This window comes from Gymnogyps californianus, chromosome 16 (genome assembly GCF_018139145.2).
Source record: "Gymnogyps californianus isolate 813 chromosome 16, ASM1813914v2, whole genome shotgun sequence".
In the NCBI taxonomy this organism is placed as follows: domain Eukaryota; kingdom Metazoa; phylum Chordata; class Aves; order Accipitriformes; family Cathartidae; genus Gymnogyps; species Gymnogyps californianus.
Genome location: NC_059486.1, coordinates 11983175 through 12000316, shown reverse-complemented (window position 1 = coordinate 12000316; position 17142 = coordinate 11983175). Strand labels below are relative to the sequence as shown.

The 17142-nt window shown below is 40.3% G+C and overlaps 1 protein-coding gene across 1 annotated transcript in view; it reads left to right on the top strand.

Annotated features, from left to right (window-relative positions):
- Positions 1-17142, top strand: part of TMEM132B (transmembrane protein 132B) — a 258825-nt gene that overhangs the window by 207940 nt on the left and 33743 nt on the right. The window contains exon 5 of the mRNA XM_050906609.1: positions 6966-7109. Coding sequence (XP_050762566.1) covers positions 6966-7109 — 144 coding nt within the window. The remainder of the gene's footprint in view (positions 1-6965; positions 7110-17142) is intronic.

Here is a 17142-nt window from a genome sequence, read left to right as displayed (position 1 = left end):
AGAAAACTCTCCTTCCAGCCCACTCCGAAAGAAATTGTGATGAATAGGAAAGGAATTTAGAGAAGTGTCTGAAAGCAATTCTTCAAAGTGGCCATCCACAATGTTATTAAATATTATTAAGCCTGTGGGACAAAGAGACAGAGCCACAAAATTTTATCTTTGACTACTGTTGGTACTCAAGTGAATCCAATAGTTATGTTCCATAAACTAGGCAAAGCATGGCCTCCCTAGACTTTTCTGTGGAAAAAGCAATGCCTTTGAGGAGTGTTCATATTATTATTTCATGGCCATTTGAAAACAATTATTAGTGTATCAGTTTGTACTGAGGCTCATGTCATTGCTCTCGAGTAGACAGCTCTACCCATTTTGTACCCTCTTGAATTCAGCGGGATATTGTTTGATTTCAGTTGGAGGTGACCCACAATTTTATGAAGTCAGAACGTGATCAGGTTTTTCGGGAATAAAAAGGGAAAAACCAACATCTTTAAATGAACTGTGAAATTCTAAATATGCTTAAAATGGTTACCAGTCACTTACTATTGAGAAGAACTGGCACAAGCCTGTCAGATGAATGCTCAGGTACTATACAGATCTCTAAATATAGTGCAAATTCCACTGTGAATGACTGGCAGAGTTTACCATACTTTTAGGCCGACTTTAGGTCCTGTATTTCTTGGTGTACTAAAAGGTCCTGAAACACAAGTCAGGAGCTCTTGGCGTCTGTTCTCTGTGCAGACAACTAAAATCAGATGCGTGATAGTTGCTCCCCAGCTGTGAGAATTTCCCATTCCTTCTACCTCAGGTATGCAGTTCAGAGGAATGGCGTCATGATGTTTAACATGGCAGGTTTGGAGAATAAATTCTACTGGGACATAATGGGCTGAAGCGAAATAGCATGAGCCCAGTCTCAGGAAAGGTCTTTTGCTCACGCGGAAGGCACTGGTACTTAGCTGAGACAATGGAGACTGCCTGACAGGTTGCAATTACTTCTGCCAAGTGCACCAGGCTGCGTTCTGAACCTTTGCTTAATGGGGGCAGATCTGTTCTGAGTTATAAAAAATAAAATAAAACTGCCTCAGGTCATAGATACGACGGTATCTGTGCTTCTAATCAGGTTTCACCTTCAGCAGCAGGTTTTGCTTATTCATCCTACATAAACCTCAGAATGAGGTGAATTTCCTTCATAAAAAAAACATGGAAATGGAATAAATCTCAGCTTTAGTTTCCATGAACTCCAAGACAGAATTACCACTCCAGCTGATTGCGCGTGCCAGGTACGCTCTGCTAAGATAAGAGCTTCCTTCAGTGTATCTGTGGCAAAAAGACAAGTTATGAACTAAGATTGCACTTTGGAGTCTCTGTATCATGCTTTTTTGTGCTATAGCAAATTGTTTTTGCAGCACACACTAATATACATCTAGAATGATATTCAATTAGGCTAATAGTTGCTGCTTACATTGTTCTGTAAGAATCGGTGATTAAGAACCTCTCTGTATGGTTCAGTCTACATTAATTAATTTCTCCTGCAGAATATATGCACCTGCCTGTCCTTCCTTTGGGATCCCAATATGAAGTAAAGCTATTATGCAGGTAAACAAAAGAGATAAAGGACGACCTTTAACTTTGACACGATAGCCTGCAGTATTTGTGAGTTGCCATCTGTCATAACTGATCACTCCTAATAATGATATGCTGGATAAGAAGCTGAAATGAGGAAACAGCTGGAGACAGAGGAAGTTTGGAGGGGAGCGGGAATGACCTTCTAGCAGCACGTGTGCTTGTCAGGGCAGGAGGACTCGTGCGTGGTTACACTTCAGGCCTCGCTCTGACACCTGAAAACTTGGTAGAAAGTTGATTCCGCAAGTGGCTCCACTGAAATGATGTTTGCAGGATAAGGAATTAGCCATTGTTCAGCCCTTTATTAGAACTTGTAATGTAACTCCTTTCACATGCACAGCCTCTGCAGACTTGAGGCAAGTCCTGGGCAGGCAGGATTGCCTGCAGTTGAGCCCACAAATAATGACTGACAGCCATCTGCCAAAGCAGCTAGCAGCACTCCTGCTAGCGTTACTGTGGGGTCTGGCTCCTTGGCATGAAGTGGACTGACTTATGAATGTAGGGAGGAAAAAGGGTCAAAGAACAATGTGAGCTTTTTGCAAGATTGTTTATGTTTTCTAATGTTTCATAAACACATAATCTCAGTTATTCGTTCTTACCATTGGGTGACAAAATGGTATATCTTACCTGCTATAATGGTGGAAAATATAAATAGCTTTCTAGCAACCAGGCTTCATTAATATGTATTGGAAACCTAAAATGGTATTCAGCTATGAGGGGGAAAAAGTGCAGAATTGCTTTGGATTATAATAATTTCAGCAAAGCATCTAATTTATATATTAAGCTTGCTTAATGGACTTATATTGCTTTGCTCTTTGATCTGAAGAAAAAGATGGTGAATAATTTATCAAATAAAAAAAACTCCCCTAGCCCAGCCCACACGTCACAATCTGCCCTATAATTTACATCTTTTAAGAGATGCCGTTTCCAGGCAGGAGAACTGGTTCCTAAAGATTCCTTCTAATATTACAAATGTATTTTTGCGAGGTACACTCTGGGGAAAAAAATAATAATGAAGGAATGCAATTCTGGAGACAAATGTTTCAGCTCTATGCCTTCTTCACTAAAGACAGTCATTTCAACTAAATGCCAAAAGGCATTTAGCTGTAGCATTTGTCAGTGGAATTAGAGTTGGCTTTAGGTTTCCCTCCTGATTTACAATTGAGTGTTTATTGGGTTTACTGTACTGTAGCATGTTTTGTTAACCTCTAAAAAAACACATGCAGCTTGTGCATTAATCACAAGGATGATATCTGTCACGGTAAAGTGGGTTGGCGTGGGGCTTTTGTGCCTCGCCAGACTTCATGGAAAGGATGCTGGCTGCTCCTGGAGGGGCAGGAAAGATGCGCTGGCGGCTTTGGGCTGGGGTCTAGGTAACCTGTGTCCAGCTCCTGGCTCCTGAGATGCTTTCTTGTGAGATGCATAATCTATTTCTCCATGTATTTATTTTTCAACCGGAAGAGGGGGGAAAAACTGTGTCGTGTCGGCTCACAGTAGCTGGGTGAGCTGCCATAGAGTCACATGCCTAAGGAGGATTTAGGTCGATGTGGTGGTGTTTAAAGCCTAATTATTGGGAACTTTTTGCCTGGAGTTCCTCAATTGATTCATGTCTACCTATTGCAGTCATTCCTCAGTAATCCCTGCTTCTGGTCACATACATAGGTAACAGCAGCATTGGTAATCAGAGCTCTATCATGACTCTTGACACGTCTCCCATTCACATTTCCCCCCATTTGTCCAAAGCAATGAGTTGTCAAACATTTACTATGGCTATGTGCAGGGTTTATTCATATTTAAATAAAGCCATTATCCTGGCCTTGAGTTTCAGTAGTTTTTTGCTCTTCCTCTTGAGTATTTCTCTCAGTAGTGCCATCTAATCAGCTTTAGGTTTTAATTAAACAGCTGTCATTTGCTTCCTAGTTCTGTTGCGACCTGATGTTGTATTAAATTTTAATTTAGCCTAGGCTGGATAAGAAGTAGATTCCTTCAGACAACAAAGAAACACTATTAGCAGGTTACAGTTGTAATTAAGAAGAGCTCTGCTGAAGTGCTAATGCATTCAGGTACAGAGAAGGAGCTGCAGATAAACACGCACATAATTATTATTCAGGGATAGAGCCTGCAATATGAATGTGTAACTTCCACCCAGGCTGCTTGAATTGAAGGTTTTGGTCAAGATCTGGCAGCTGAAACCCTCGACAAAAGCAATAGGAAGGGATTCCCAGTTTTTCACCTGGGACCTCACAGTGTCAGCAGTTAGAGGTTTGTGCTGGTGGTCCCTGGGTGTTGTTCCAGATGTTTCACTGATGCTGTGCCACGTGGGAGGACCTGCCCATGTACATCAACATTATTACCCCTCTCTACATTCACATGCTGTTAGTAATAACCAGCACAGGTATCTTAAATTCAGTAATACTTTTTTTCTGCAATAAACCCTACCATGGAAATAAAAAACAAGCCTAACAGAATCTAGGTGAAATGCTATTACTTGTTGAAGATGCACTAAAAAAAGAGAAGTCTGTTTATAAATCTAATGGACAGTCAATTAGTTCAGTTCTGCCTTCATATTTCGTCCTCAGAGGAAATATATTTTTTCAGTCTATAAATAGCCAGCTTTTAAAAAGGTCTTTACACAGCCTATTATACTTGTGTAACACTCGATCCAGGTATCAGGCATCTGAAATATTATTGATTTATATAGTGGAATTGCTTACCAGTGAAGTGTAGTTTTTGTGAAGCTGCACCAGCTAATTAGCACGGTGGGTACCTGTACACTCTGGGAAGGAGGGAAGGTTCAGGACAGTGCTTGTGTCAAGAGTAGGATGAGCATATTTCAGAGCACCCACAAATAGCAGGGTCCTGAGGTGTCTCTTTTAAGACCTTTTTTCTCGTGCTTATCTTCACAGGGAGTTTACAAAAGGAATGCAAATGTCTTTATAGACTTTGCATTATCCTTCAGAGCATCAAAATCTGACTTCAGCTTGGTAGCTAAGCAGCACTTAGAGTTAAAAGGAGGCCAGAGGTTTTGTTTATCCTTTGTCACACATGAGGGTCAACATGAGGGTGATACAATGAACAGTGCAAAAACCAAAGGAGAAATTAGTTCAGGCCTGTTGAGAACCTGGTTCCAAGTCCACTGAAGTCAAAAGAAGCCTTTCATCTATGACTCAGTAGGGCTTTGGATCAGACCGTAATTGCATACAAGTGCTGCCTGCCCCTTACAGGTAGGAGTTACATAGCTGTGCTAACAGAGAGCGGGGTTGGAAGTAGCATTAGTCCTGTGTTCGTTGTTTGTGACCTTGGCAAAAATACTTTTTCCCCTGATGCACTGAAGAAGACTGTCTGTTGTTGAAGAACGGCTTAGAAATAGCATACTAGCAAACTGCTTCTTGGGAGCGTTTTGCCACAGGACCACCATGTCTTCATCGTATATCTGGCATATGTTTATATTGGATTGATGGCTTAGGATTTATGGGATATTTGCTGTTGGTTTGGTGAAATCTAACTACCTCTTCTCTGACATAGTTGTGGATGAAGCACCCTCAGTTTCTCTTTGTCTATCTTATACAACCTCTTTCCACCTGAGGCGCATCTAATTGTTTACTTTCACCTGGCAGTGCATTTTCTTCTTAGTTTTGTTCAAACCTCAGTCTTTGTAAAGGTTTTACAGTTGTTCTTTCACACTTCCACTTTTGTCACATACTTCTCTCTTTCCCAGTGTCCCTCCCTCATGGATGGCAGCTGGTTATAAATGAGCCCATTCAGCATAAACAAAAACTAGATAGTCATTTACTGTGTAGAACATCTGATTTGTGCCTCACAGAGAACAGAACAAAGACAGTATATTTATTTCATGAGGTATTATTCAGAAAAGCATCTCTATTCAGGACAACACTTAAACGCATGCTTAAATCACATTGAAGTCTAAGTGTCAAGTTGAGCACGTACTTTTAGTGCTGTTCTGAACAGAAATGGACTCGAGTACATGCTTAAATGCTTTTCTGGAACATGACTGCCCATAAAGCTCTAGTAGACTATATTAGTTAGCTGGCACTAGTGTTATTAGTACTTCAACTCATTTAATTCAGGGTGCTTTTTGTAGAAGTTTCCGAATATTGATTAATAATACATCTTAGTTGCAAGTATTTATTGGTCTTCTCCAGCTGTCCTTAGCTTGTGGTCAATGCCCATTATTTTCTATCAATCTAGCTAGCAGACAGAAGCAAATGATAGTGAATATATCTCCCTATGCAAGCTGCCATCAAATTTTTCACTAAAATCCATTTCTTCTTCCACCAATTCTAATAATGGAATTTAAAGTTAGATTAGTTTGAAGCAACTTTTTTTTTTCCAACTGGCAAGCAATTAGTTTTATGGAAGTCGAAAAATGAAAAGCAGATTGATTCAAAGCAGTATTTCCTATTGCAGGCTTTTTGAGAAGGCCGAACTGAATCTCTATGAAAGCACAGATCGTTCCTTGCCCCGCCTGTGTGTTGAGTTTTGGGCCTGCAGTAAGCACTGCTTAAGCAGAGACAAGGTGCTCTGTAGGCCTTTGGAGGCTGTTCCCCTCCAGTCTGCACACCTGCTTACGCAAGGCAGGGACCTCTGTAGCAACTCATTTGGAGTAATTAATCAAACTGCAGCCATACTGAGACACAGAGGAAGGCTAAGTTAATGGAGTCATTAGAGTGCCAGTACTGTGAATTCATCAGGATTAGAGATAAATGTAGTAAAACATCTCTAGGTGGGATTTTGATGGGGAAAGATTAAGAAATTGTATATGGATGGCATTGCTTAGTTTGTAATACCCTGCCTCATGCATAGTTTTTCTCAGCATGTATTTCTGTCCCAAAAAGGGAAAACGGTCAACTTGCAACACTGTTAGCTGGAACAGTAAGGAAGAAATGCTGTTACTGTAATGCTTAATAATCACCTCCCAAATCACTGGCAAGATTTGGGGCAAAAGGGTGGGAAGAGTCACTGGCACCCTCTGGAGATCTTACCTGAATAGCACTGTGGCTGTGCCAAGCTGCAGACATGCCTTCACGTGTAATTGAGTTACAGATTTCATTGCCACAGCAGCCAAACCTGTAAATGGGCTCAAAAAGAGTAAATCCATATGTTTGTCAAAACCAGAACTTTGATGGTCCAGATGCAACTTTCGGCTTAGAAAGTTGTTAAACCATTGACTGCAGGGAGCTCGAAGGGTGTGTGCAAGGAAGGGTCGCTCCTCTGCTCCTGTCCCTGTCCGAGGCAGGGTTTCGGTTCATCAGTCTGACCCCTGCAGCATTCTCATGGTTTCACGCTTCTCTAACGCCTGTCCTTTGTTTGTGTGTGTGTGCATGCAGGACACCGAAGTCCTTAACACGGCCATTCTGACGGGCAAAACGGTGTCTGTTCCAGTCAAGGTTGTTGCCGTCCAGGAGGATGGGTCCGTGGTCGATGTTTCGGACTCCACCGAGTGCAAATCAGCTGATGAAGACGTCATAAAGGTAAGGCACCCACATGAGGTGGAGAATGGAGTTTTCACCCTTTTCTCCTCCGCCACCACCATATTGGGAGCTAGCCCACATTTGGGATTTTACATCAACCAGTCGTTTTACAGTCATGGCTGTTCCTGCGGTGGCAGGTTGTTTCTGCTGTGCAATGAGGAGAGTGGTCTCCAGAGGTTATGCAGGGTTAGCACGTTTCCATAGACGGATGCGGAGCCATTTGTGCTGGTGTGTTCCATATGGGAGAGAGGGCCAGGGATGCTGGAAGAGCAGGCCTAGTCTTTCTTCACTGTCCAGCCAGTGCTGATGAGAAAGAACGTGTTGTCTGATACGTCCCACCTGGGAAAAGTCAGCTCTCCACGCAGGGATCTTTGTTCTTGTGTGGCCTTTCTGCATCCATTATTTAATAGTAATAATGCAGTATATTGTAACAGTGTACAGCAAGGTTTCCTACATGCTTCTGACTGCATGACCTGCTTTCCAGTCAGGAATTTCTTGTAAGTGAAGATACTGAACTGTAGCAAAATCTGGAGGAGCATGACAGAGAACAGAAAATAACAACCATATTGCAAAAATTCTTAAAACAAGAGCTGGGAGCTTTTAAACAATGTTGTCTTTTGGGTTTTTTTTTAAATGATATGTTCAACTGGTTCTCCCTCCCTGACATTGAGATGAAAATAGCATTAATGTGACTTTATGAAGACATTGACTGCATGACTTCTGACACCATTGCATGGCTTTCCGCTTTTAACTCATTATTATTTTTAGGCATAAAAGAGGTACTTTTGAATATCTTTAGTAGGTTTATTTGTTTTATTATGTGGTTTGGGGGTGTGTTTTTCTTGTTTTAAATGAACTTAAGAATTGACTACAATGAATTCTATATAGGGGTGGGGGTTTTTTGTATTGTTTATGAGTTTCTTAGGGTAGTCCTAGAAAGATAGTTTCTTTGTTTCAATTCCAGGAAAGTGCAGTATATTATATACAAATGCTATAAAAATAGGCTAGTATAGTCATCCTTTTTACATAGTAATCCTGTAACCTGTAGATCTTACAATAAACTCACTCTGTAGCTTTCAAGAAACAAGTTCCTCTCCATATTCTAGCTATCAATTGTGTCATGTGTGAATGTATTCCAGACCTGAGCACTTCTTTAAGTTCTCTTCAGATTGCATTTGAAACCCACATCCTATAACTGTACTTTTAACCTATTATTATAACCTCTTTGTAGATAAGGCTGCAAAGGTCCTAATAGATAGCTTGTACTTTGTCAGATAAATTTTCATGTTCTTTAGCAGGCTAAAGAATTGCACACAGCAAAGCTATTTATTTTGAAGATGATATGCTGGAACAAAAAATTGACCTTTTGACAACTCTGAATAAGCTTGTTACCAATTTTTGGAATAAAGTACATCTTCTAAAACAAACAAAATTTCATTACATTTTAGGTCCAACAACAAAGAAGTTCCTTTGCAGTTAAAGAGCTTACAGAGCAACTGTACATTTTGTAGATATTTCCTCTTTCTGAGACCTATAGGTAGGTGAAAGATGACATCCATTTGATCCTAGGTAGCTATAGGAAAGGCAAGATGGGTTTGGGCAAAAGCCTTAGTCAGGCAACCTCTGCCTGCTTTCCAACTTTTTTCATTAAGATTTATCTCCATTAAACATGAAGGCAAATAATTCATAAATAAGATTCATATTATAGGGCAGAGGTATGTGTGCCATTGTATCCTCAGAGAAGTTGATAGCTTGGGGCTAGTTATACAATAACGACACCTAGCACTTTCCAGACCTCAAAGCATTTTGCAAAGGACATCAGTGTAATACTCCCTTTTCATGAAAGTGACTGTTCCAATGTTTAGCCTCAGCCAGCAATAGAATAGGTCTCTTGAGTCTCTAGCCTGTGCTCTAGCTTCTATGTTTTCCCTTATATATCAGATAGGGAGAGAAAAAAATCACATTTTCTTTTTCTGTAAACCACATTTCCTTCAAAGTCCTTACCCGAAAGAACATGAATGAATATCTTTGTTTATGACTAACTTAATTGTCAAAGGAACAGACTCTCTTGATAAATTTTGCTTTTCTTTTTTTGCTGGGTACCATACAGCTATTGTCTGATTAGTGGCTATTATTTATCAGTTGATAAATATGAACAATGAATTGTTTATATTATAAACTCAAGCACCAAGTTATATATCATCAACATATTGCTGAGACTGTCTTTTCTTTGCACGTCAGAAAAACAGATCCAGATCTAAAAGATGGTCTATGTGGACTTTTGTTTCTATTAATTGAGTTTCTAGTATTTCTAGGACTTGCTGTAGTTAGAGAATACTGGACTGAACCAGATAGGAAAAGGTCAGGAAAAAGACTCCCATTCCGCCTCCACTAATAAAATTAGTATCTGCAGACGTTAGGGAGATGTTGCATTTCAAAACTCTGCCTGTTTAAAGTCCATTTAGTTCAATCAGCAGTTGTCCATATGGATATCCTGTCAAAGCTGGGCATGAAGTTGTTCTGGTTCTCAAATTTAAAAGGTCCACTGAAGCTGGCAACTAAATAAGGCTTGACATGACCTCTGTGAGCAGAGACAAGATTTCCAGTTGCAGTTGTGGATTTATACACTTCAAGAAAGCAAAGCTCTTGCCCTTTGATCGTCTTCCTTTTTTGCTTTTTCAAAACAGGTTGTATATCTAGGTGGAATTAGATCTGCTCCAAAGCACCTTCAAGCTGAGGAGTGTCCTCCCATTCCTTTCAGTGATCTGGTTAGAGCAGACCAAAACACAGGCCAGAATTCTGCACAGGTTTTACAAGATTTGCACTATAATTCCCCTTTTTTTTGGTAGTGACTAAGTTGGTATAAATCAGGTCTTCATTTGACTGCTCTGTGAAATTATTTGGGTATCAAATCACTGACAGAAGAGAATGCCTCTGGGACTCTTTCCCAGACCTGGTACCTGACTCTCTAATATATTGACTTAATGAACAAAACCAAGAGGTCTGAATGCGGTCTTCGCTGAGTTCATCTTGCCTCATCCTGATGATATAGAATGGGAGTAATGTTAGTTTTGTGAAAATCACAGCATACTTGTAATGGATTTCAGTCACAAATTACTGAGAGGTGCTCTCAGACTGAATGCTGTTCAGGCATAATTTTTTAACTGGAAATATATGTATTGTTTGCAAGATTGAATCCATAACGATTAATTACCTGAGTTAAAATTTAGTACAGGGTTTATGTGCCTATATTTTTTCAGAAAAATGCATATTCCCTTTACAAGCCCCTTTGGTAAAGTCAATATTGACTTTGCTTCCAAATTTGTGTTGCCTTTTCTATATAGGTCGTACTGCTGCACCCTCTAATAAGAGTTGTCAGGCATTTTGGATGTAATTGCCTAATCTTAAGCTTCTTTTCACTGTTAATTCTACCTTTATTGTTCCTTTGTAATTGGAGAGATATTCATATTCTTTTGGGCAGAATAGAGAGTGTTGCGTTCTTAACCTTTTATTTCTGTTTAATAGCTAATAATTTAATAGACAATTAATGAGACAATTCTTTGATCACTGCTGTTACACCATCATTTTCAATTAAGACACAATGAATTGAAGCTAGTTTAAATAAAAACAGACTTTGGCCCAGGCTATTATGTATTTATACAAAACGTGCTTCTCTGGGCAGCTACCTAGATATCATGTTGATAGAAATACTACTCAGAGATGGTCAAGTAGATAGATGATGTACAAGTGATTTATTTGTAGGCAAGAGATGTGAATCTTTCCTGTTCTAAGCTATATATTCCCTCAGCCTAACAGTTTAATAGCTTCCCAGCAAGAGAATGTTTCAGTCCACATTTTTCAAAGCCTACCTAATTAGTGGTAAATATAATGAAACACACCTAGGACTTTTTGACCTTGCATTTTCCGACCTTAGGATGACTTGATCCTCAAAGGAATCTCACAGGTAAACTTGCTCAGTTCAGCTACAATCCCTCGTCCCTACAATTGCTGATCCCTACAGTTGGACATAGGTCGTAATACTGACCAGTCGTTTTAACTTGAACTGGCTACCCTCTAAAATATTTTGATGGAAACATTACTGTAAGTCAGTGAAACTCTTACGCTTATTCCATTATTGAAAAGGAACATTTAATGCTGTTGGCATTTGAGGGAAAAGATTGGCTTTATGATTAAGGCACTGAAATGCTTCTCAGCATTAATTTCCATATCTCTTGCTGATTTCCTGTGCGACTGTGGGTAAATCACTCATTCCTCTTGGAATCTCGCTTCCTTATCTGCAAACAAGGCGGAAAAATAAATCCTTTTCCCAGCCTCAGCCTGCCTTATGTAGTTTCTGAAGCTACTGTTGACTCTGAGTGGACAAAATCCTTATCTCCACTAGAGTCTCATTAACTTCAGGGGTCTTCTGCCACAGACTCACTTGAAGGAGTTCTCTCCCAGTGTCCCACTTTTCCTGCAAACCACAGCTAAATAGGGTTGTGAAGCTGAAAAGAAAGAAGTGGTGGAAACTTGATAGACTTTATGCATAAATTATTCAGCTACTCTGGTGATGGGCAGTACACTGAGAGATAAAGGAGCTGTAGGCATGGTGGGATGAACCTTTCTATATGCATGCTGAACCATGGGGCCTCAGTCTTCACAGGTCGGGGAAAAAAGCCTTGAAGAAAAAGATTAAAGCGGTTGTACCATGGCAAGGACCTCCTTTGCTCATCCATCCTGCCAGGAAGCATAAGCACTGCTGAAGTTTTGCTGGCCTGTTACAGTGGGTTTCACTTGCTCCCCACTGGCCTTCGAGCCATAGTTAGAGGGAAATAAAGAGTTAGACCAACATCAGTGATGGAGGGAACACCTTGAGATGGTTTATTACAGAGGGAAGTCTAACCTGAGGGGCTTTGGTACAGTCAGTCTTTACAGCTGCTGAGAAGCTCCAGGCAAGGTCCATGCACTCCTTTTTCTTCCCTGTAAAAGTGCCTTTAAAAGCCTGAACCATAGTGATTTCACATGAAGAAAAATTCTGAAAACATTGTAGTTACGTGGTAGTCATAAACATCACCCACAAAGCAGCATCAAGTGAGGAAATTATAATGAGGACAGCTTCTTAGTCCAAATGTTTATCTCAGTAGTGTACAAATGAAAGGGAGACAGCTGCCCAATTAATTCATTCTTAGATTAGTCATATTTCCATGTCCTTTGCAAGTTATGCAGAAATTGACTGATGGTTCAAATTAATCTCTGCAGTAATTCAAATGGCTTCCATGGAGTTACACCATGGACCAATTTAGCCTAATTTTGTTGTAACAGAAAGGGCCCTCAACTGAACAGAAGGGAGTCAGAGGGCCTCATCCTGCCCATTTCTGCCCACATGTAAAGTGCAATAGAAACAGGCTCAATGTGCCCAGGCAGAGGCATACATTAAGAACAATGGCGCTTCAATAATATACCATGAACTCCGTCTGTGCGAGAATGCACTTTTCTTGTTAGCTTGCTAGAGGAAAGCACTTCAATGAATTATTTTTCACCTTTTCATAATTTCCTGTCTAATTATAATGAAAGTAAAATTCAAACCATTCCTACCCCCTACTTTTCTAACACAAACCTTATCTTGAACTCTCCGTAATTAATGTTAAAACAATAGAAGACCTAATTTTCCTAGCAGCAGCCCGCTAGGCTTTATCTCGTGTGCAGTAAAAATAACGTAAGAAAGGCAGGAAAGGTAATAGCTGAAACAGATTGAATCTGAAGAAGATTCTGCCCTCTTCCAGGCAAAGCAGATGAGCGACTGAGGACCTTATTCAACAACCCTGGGCACAGTGATCTCTAACCCCAGCACAGTAACTGCTACAAGTAACCACGGGGAAAAATAACCTAGGGAAAGGGAGGGATACTGCGGTTCTCCACAGACGATACTGAATTTTTGGCAACAATTCCTTGCTGCAGACTCACAGCACATTCTTAGGACAATTTACAGAAAGAAGCGCCTGCCTGGAGTTTTTAAATACAACTATTTATGCAGGATGTCTGAAAACAAAGCCAGAGCTTGTAATTTGCAAGTTTTGCAGCTGCTTCGCCATTAAAGTATGTGATCAAGAATGTAATGTACTTGTACATAAAGTGGAGCTAATCTTATTTCTCCATCTATCATATTTTTGAGTACCTATCACTACATTACCTAAGAGTTTTATGTTGTGGTCACTCGTGCAGAAATTACCTCACTCCAGGAGTCCAAACTCTTTCTGGAAGCAGTGAAAATACTCTTTACTTGTTTATATGATGGATTTACTTTGGTGCCAGCTGGTTTATTACACAATTCATTTTGAACTAGATCTTACTTTTTAAGTGATTTTTTTCTTCAGTGCTGCTGAATGGTTCACGATTGACAGCCCTGGAGGCTTAACCACTCCGTCTTGCCCCAGAACAGGGGACAGGTCAGGGCTGCAGCAGGCAGCTGTTCAACTAGAAAACTTCTGAAGTGTGAATGTTTAATTTGGTGAGTCCGTCTCCCTATCTGTGGTGTCCTTTTATTCTCACCTGATTAGTGCCAGTGAGTCAGTATCGTCAGCTCCATGAAATCAGCTGTTAACAAACTCAAGTCACTGTCAGCTTCATCTCCATCCGTCTTTGGGAGCTGGAAGGTAACGGACTCTGCAGTCCATTACAAAGCCCCTGAAATAATGACTCCCCTGATGCCTGGCAGAGGCAAGGGGTTTATGGCAGTGAAGCATTCCTCAGCTGAACAGAAGGATTACTTAGGAGGTGAGGATCCTGCTTGGGACTGAGGAGTTCTGGGTTACCTCTCTGCTTTACTCCAGACCTCCTCTGTGAAGCTGCTGGTCTCTGTCTCAGTAGCGCCACGGTGATGATAAGGATACTCCTGGCCCGGTAGGATTTATTGGCAAGAAACCTGTTGAAGACCGTGCATCTTCTCTTTTGTATTTGTAGACCGGTATGCCTAAGTTAGAGCAATGATTAAATATCATTGAGCTGCTTGCAATTCATCAAACTTATAAATTAGAGCTTCTTATGATTTCTAGTTATTTTGGCCAAAACCCCCACAACTCTTTGCCCCCATACAAAGTTCATCTTTATGAGTCATAAGAGATAGGCGGGAGAGTACGGCAGATCTCTCTACAATATGTCGACTGTTGAATTAAGGATTTTGCTTTGTGTTGAAATATCAGAGGTTCTGACATACAGGTCACCAGATTCTGCTAATTAGTTTTCTAGCTAGACAAAGTATGATCAGAAGAGAGCAACGTAGCCACTTACTGCGTATTAAAGATTTATCTTAAAAACCACTCTTGCTACACAGCAACAGGTTGAAATCTATATTGTTTTATGATTGTGCCAAGCTAAAACTTTGGGTCTAGAATCATATTTGCACACAGAACAGCTCCATGTATAGCAATAACGATGCCAATGAGGCAATCTCACAAAATCACATATTGAAGAATTAATATTCTGTACACAGTACACATTGTACACAGTTTATAGCAAAATATATGTGTGTATCTTCCTGAAGCTATTTTTAAACACACACAGTCTTCAAAGCCAGCTTGAGAAAACAGTGTTTTGTCTGGGAGAGGATACGTTAAGAACAGACCATGCCGACATGTGCAATTACACAGATTTCGGCAGAGATGCTTATGGTGTCTTCCAAGGGACCAGCTGCTGCTTCAGAGGAAGAAAACAATTCTATGGCTTAGCATTTGGCTGCTCTGAGAGTAGAAATGCAGAGGGCATGGATCCCAGTCCTGGGAAACAATCATTAGCCTGAACTGCAATATTGCTTAGGATAAACTCTGAATATTTTATACTAAGAGATGCACAGAGTAAACAACTCAGTCCAGGCTCAACAAAAGCAAATGCAGCAATAAGTAGCTGTTGTTGGGAGAAAATGACAAACTTCTGGAGGCTTTTTCTCCAAGTTCTGTAGGAAATTAACTCTGCTTTATAAACTTTAGTGCAGCTGGCCATTTAAATATTTTAATTGCGGATGCGTGAACCTTACGGATTCCGAGGCTTTTATACCTCTTGAACTATCATTCTGGCTGGGCAAATTAATTCAGATTCCCATTGTCATCAAAACCCCTGGGGCCAAAACGTGCTCTCAGCTAAAGTCATGCAACTGTGTGAAAGGCACTGGAGTGACAGAGGTGTTCCAGAGGGCAAAACTGGCTCCATGTGAAAGTTAAAACAGCCATTAGCTGTCAGCTACGGGATGAGAAAAAAGTCTTTATCTTCTGCCCTATTCACTGATGTGATAGTTGAGAGAAGTGGGACTGGGCAGCAAATGATGCTTTCTGGATGGCATAGCATCCCGTTTTAAGAAAGCAATAGTATTTTGGGCACCAAAAATGTACGTTAAAATGTACATACAATGCTGAATCTTTCAACCCATAAACAGGCTTTATTTCCAGAGAACTTTGTGCTGAGGCAGCTCAGCAACCAAACCTTTGCATTCCCCCGACTCTGTGGGTCACAGTCAGATTTTGAGTGCAGCTTGAGTATATGTTTTTGTGGTTTAATTTATCCACACCTGTGTTTTAGTAATGTGTTCTAAGATGCATTCCCTTGAGATACATAATCGGAGTTGAGGATGGAGACGATGAGGCTGACACGCCACCATCATTTTGAAGTGCAGTTAATTTATTTGACATAAAAAGCACCTACCATTGACAGTAACCAGCTCCCTTTCTCCTCTGTGGTAGAAGGCATTTTTTTTCTTGCTATGTTTTTAATTATCAATATTTTTGCATTCTCATCATACAGAATTGGAAATCAAAATGAAAACTATTTTGATTTCCTTCATAGGAACAGCAGCAAGAGGAGAAATAACATGTAGCTAGGCAGATCTGTACCTTCGTACATCAGGATTGGGGTGTATCTGGGATTTTGAGGGGAATGGGGAAAATCCAGCCTTAAAGAATAGTAGCTAAATACTGGATTAATGAATCAGACAACTCATTAAATAAGGATGAAAGAACTAAATGAAGTTATAAATGGTATTTCTTGTGCTATTTGCATGAAGTACAGGAAATGGAAGATATGCACTGGGGTGTGGCTTTTCTCTTCTTCCAGTTGCATTACGCACTCTAGTGAGAGTGCCCGTTGGCTTCAGTGGGAACAGTGGCTTCAGGGTTAAATAAATGGCAGGATTTAGCATTTTGGTTTGTGTTGTGGATTCTTAAGGTCTGATTTATACTAATGTCACTGTACCGAAACATTCACTCCCACATCAAAGACTTCCTTTAATTGCTAGAGAGGTAAAGAGTTGCTGTTGTGAGTCGAGTCAGGCTATTGGAGCATGGTCCAGGTGTATCTTTAAAAGAATCAGAAATGTCAAGCAGTGATTAAAACTTTAAAGTTTGCATTTGTTCAATAGGAAATAGAAACTAAATCCATTACCTCTACATTTTACAGCTCCTCAGTGGGGCAGATCTGGAATTCTGTGATGCTCGGCTGGGGAATTAAGCAGCTTTCCACTGAATTCAGTGTGAAAATGAATCACTGTTTTGTTAATATTAGGTTGTTTAATTTTACTCCTTTGATGAATTTCTCCTGAGGAAAAGCATTGGAAGTGCTCCGCAATTCTAGAACAAATAAGCATATTGCTTGTGTGTTTCTGTTAAAGTAGTCAGTGGTCAAACAGCTACCAGCGTTGGCGCTGACAATGCCATCTCCTAGAGTCCGTGCCCTGGAAGACAAACAGGAACTTTAGTCACCTTAGTACTTCCATTCCAGACAGCTGGTCAACGTTTTTATTTTACATTTGGTACACATCTATTCACAACTGTATGGCAAAAACTTGATTTTGTTTAAAAAGTATGGCAGTTCAGATTCAAAAGCAAACATATGGTACAAAACCAGATTCCATCACCAAACTGTGAGGCAATAAAATACTGGTTGCATACAAGGCCATACATACAGATACATATATGTATAGAAATTAATAGATGCATGGGGGGGCATATAAACGCCCTTCTCATATATCTGTATACGGACAGACATGGTA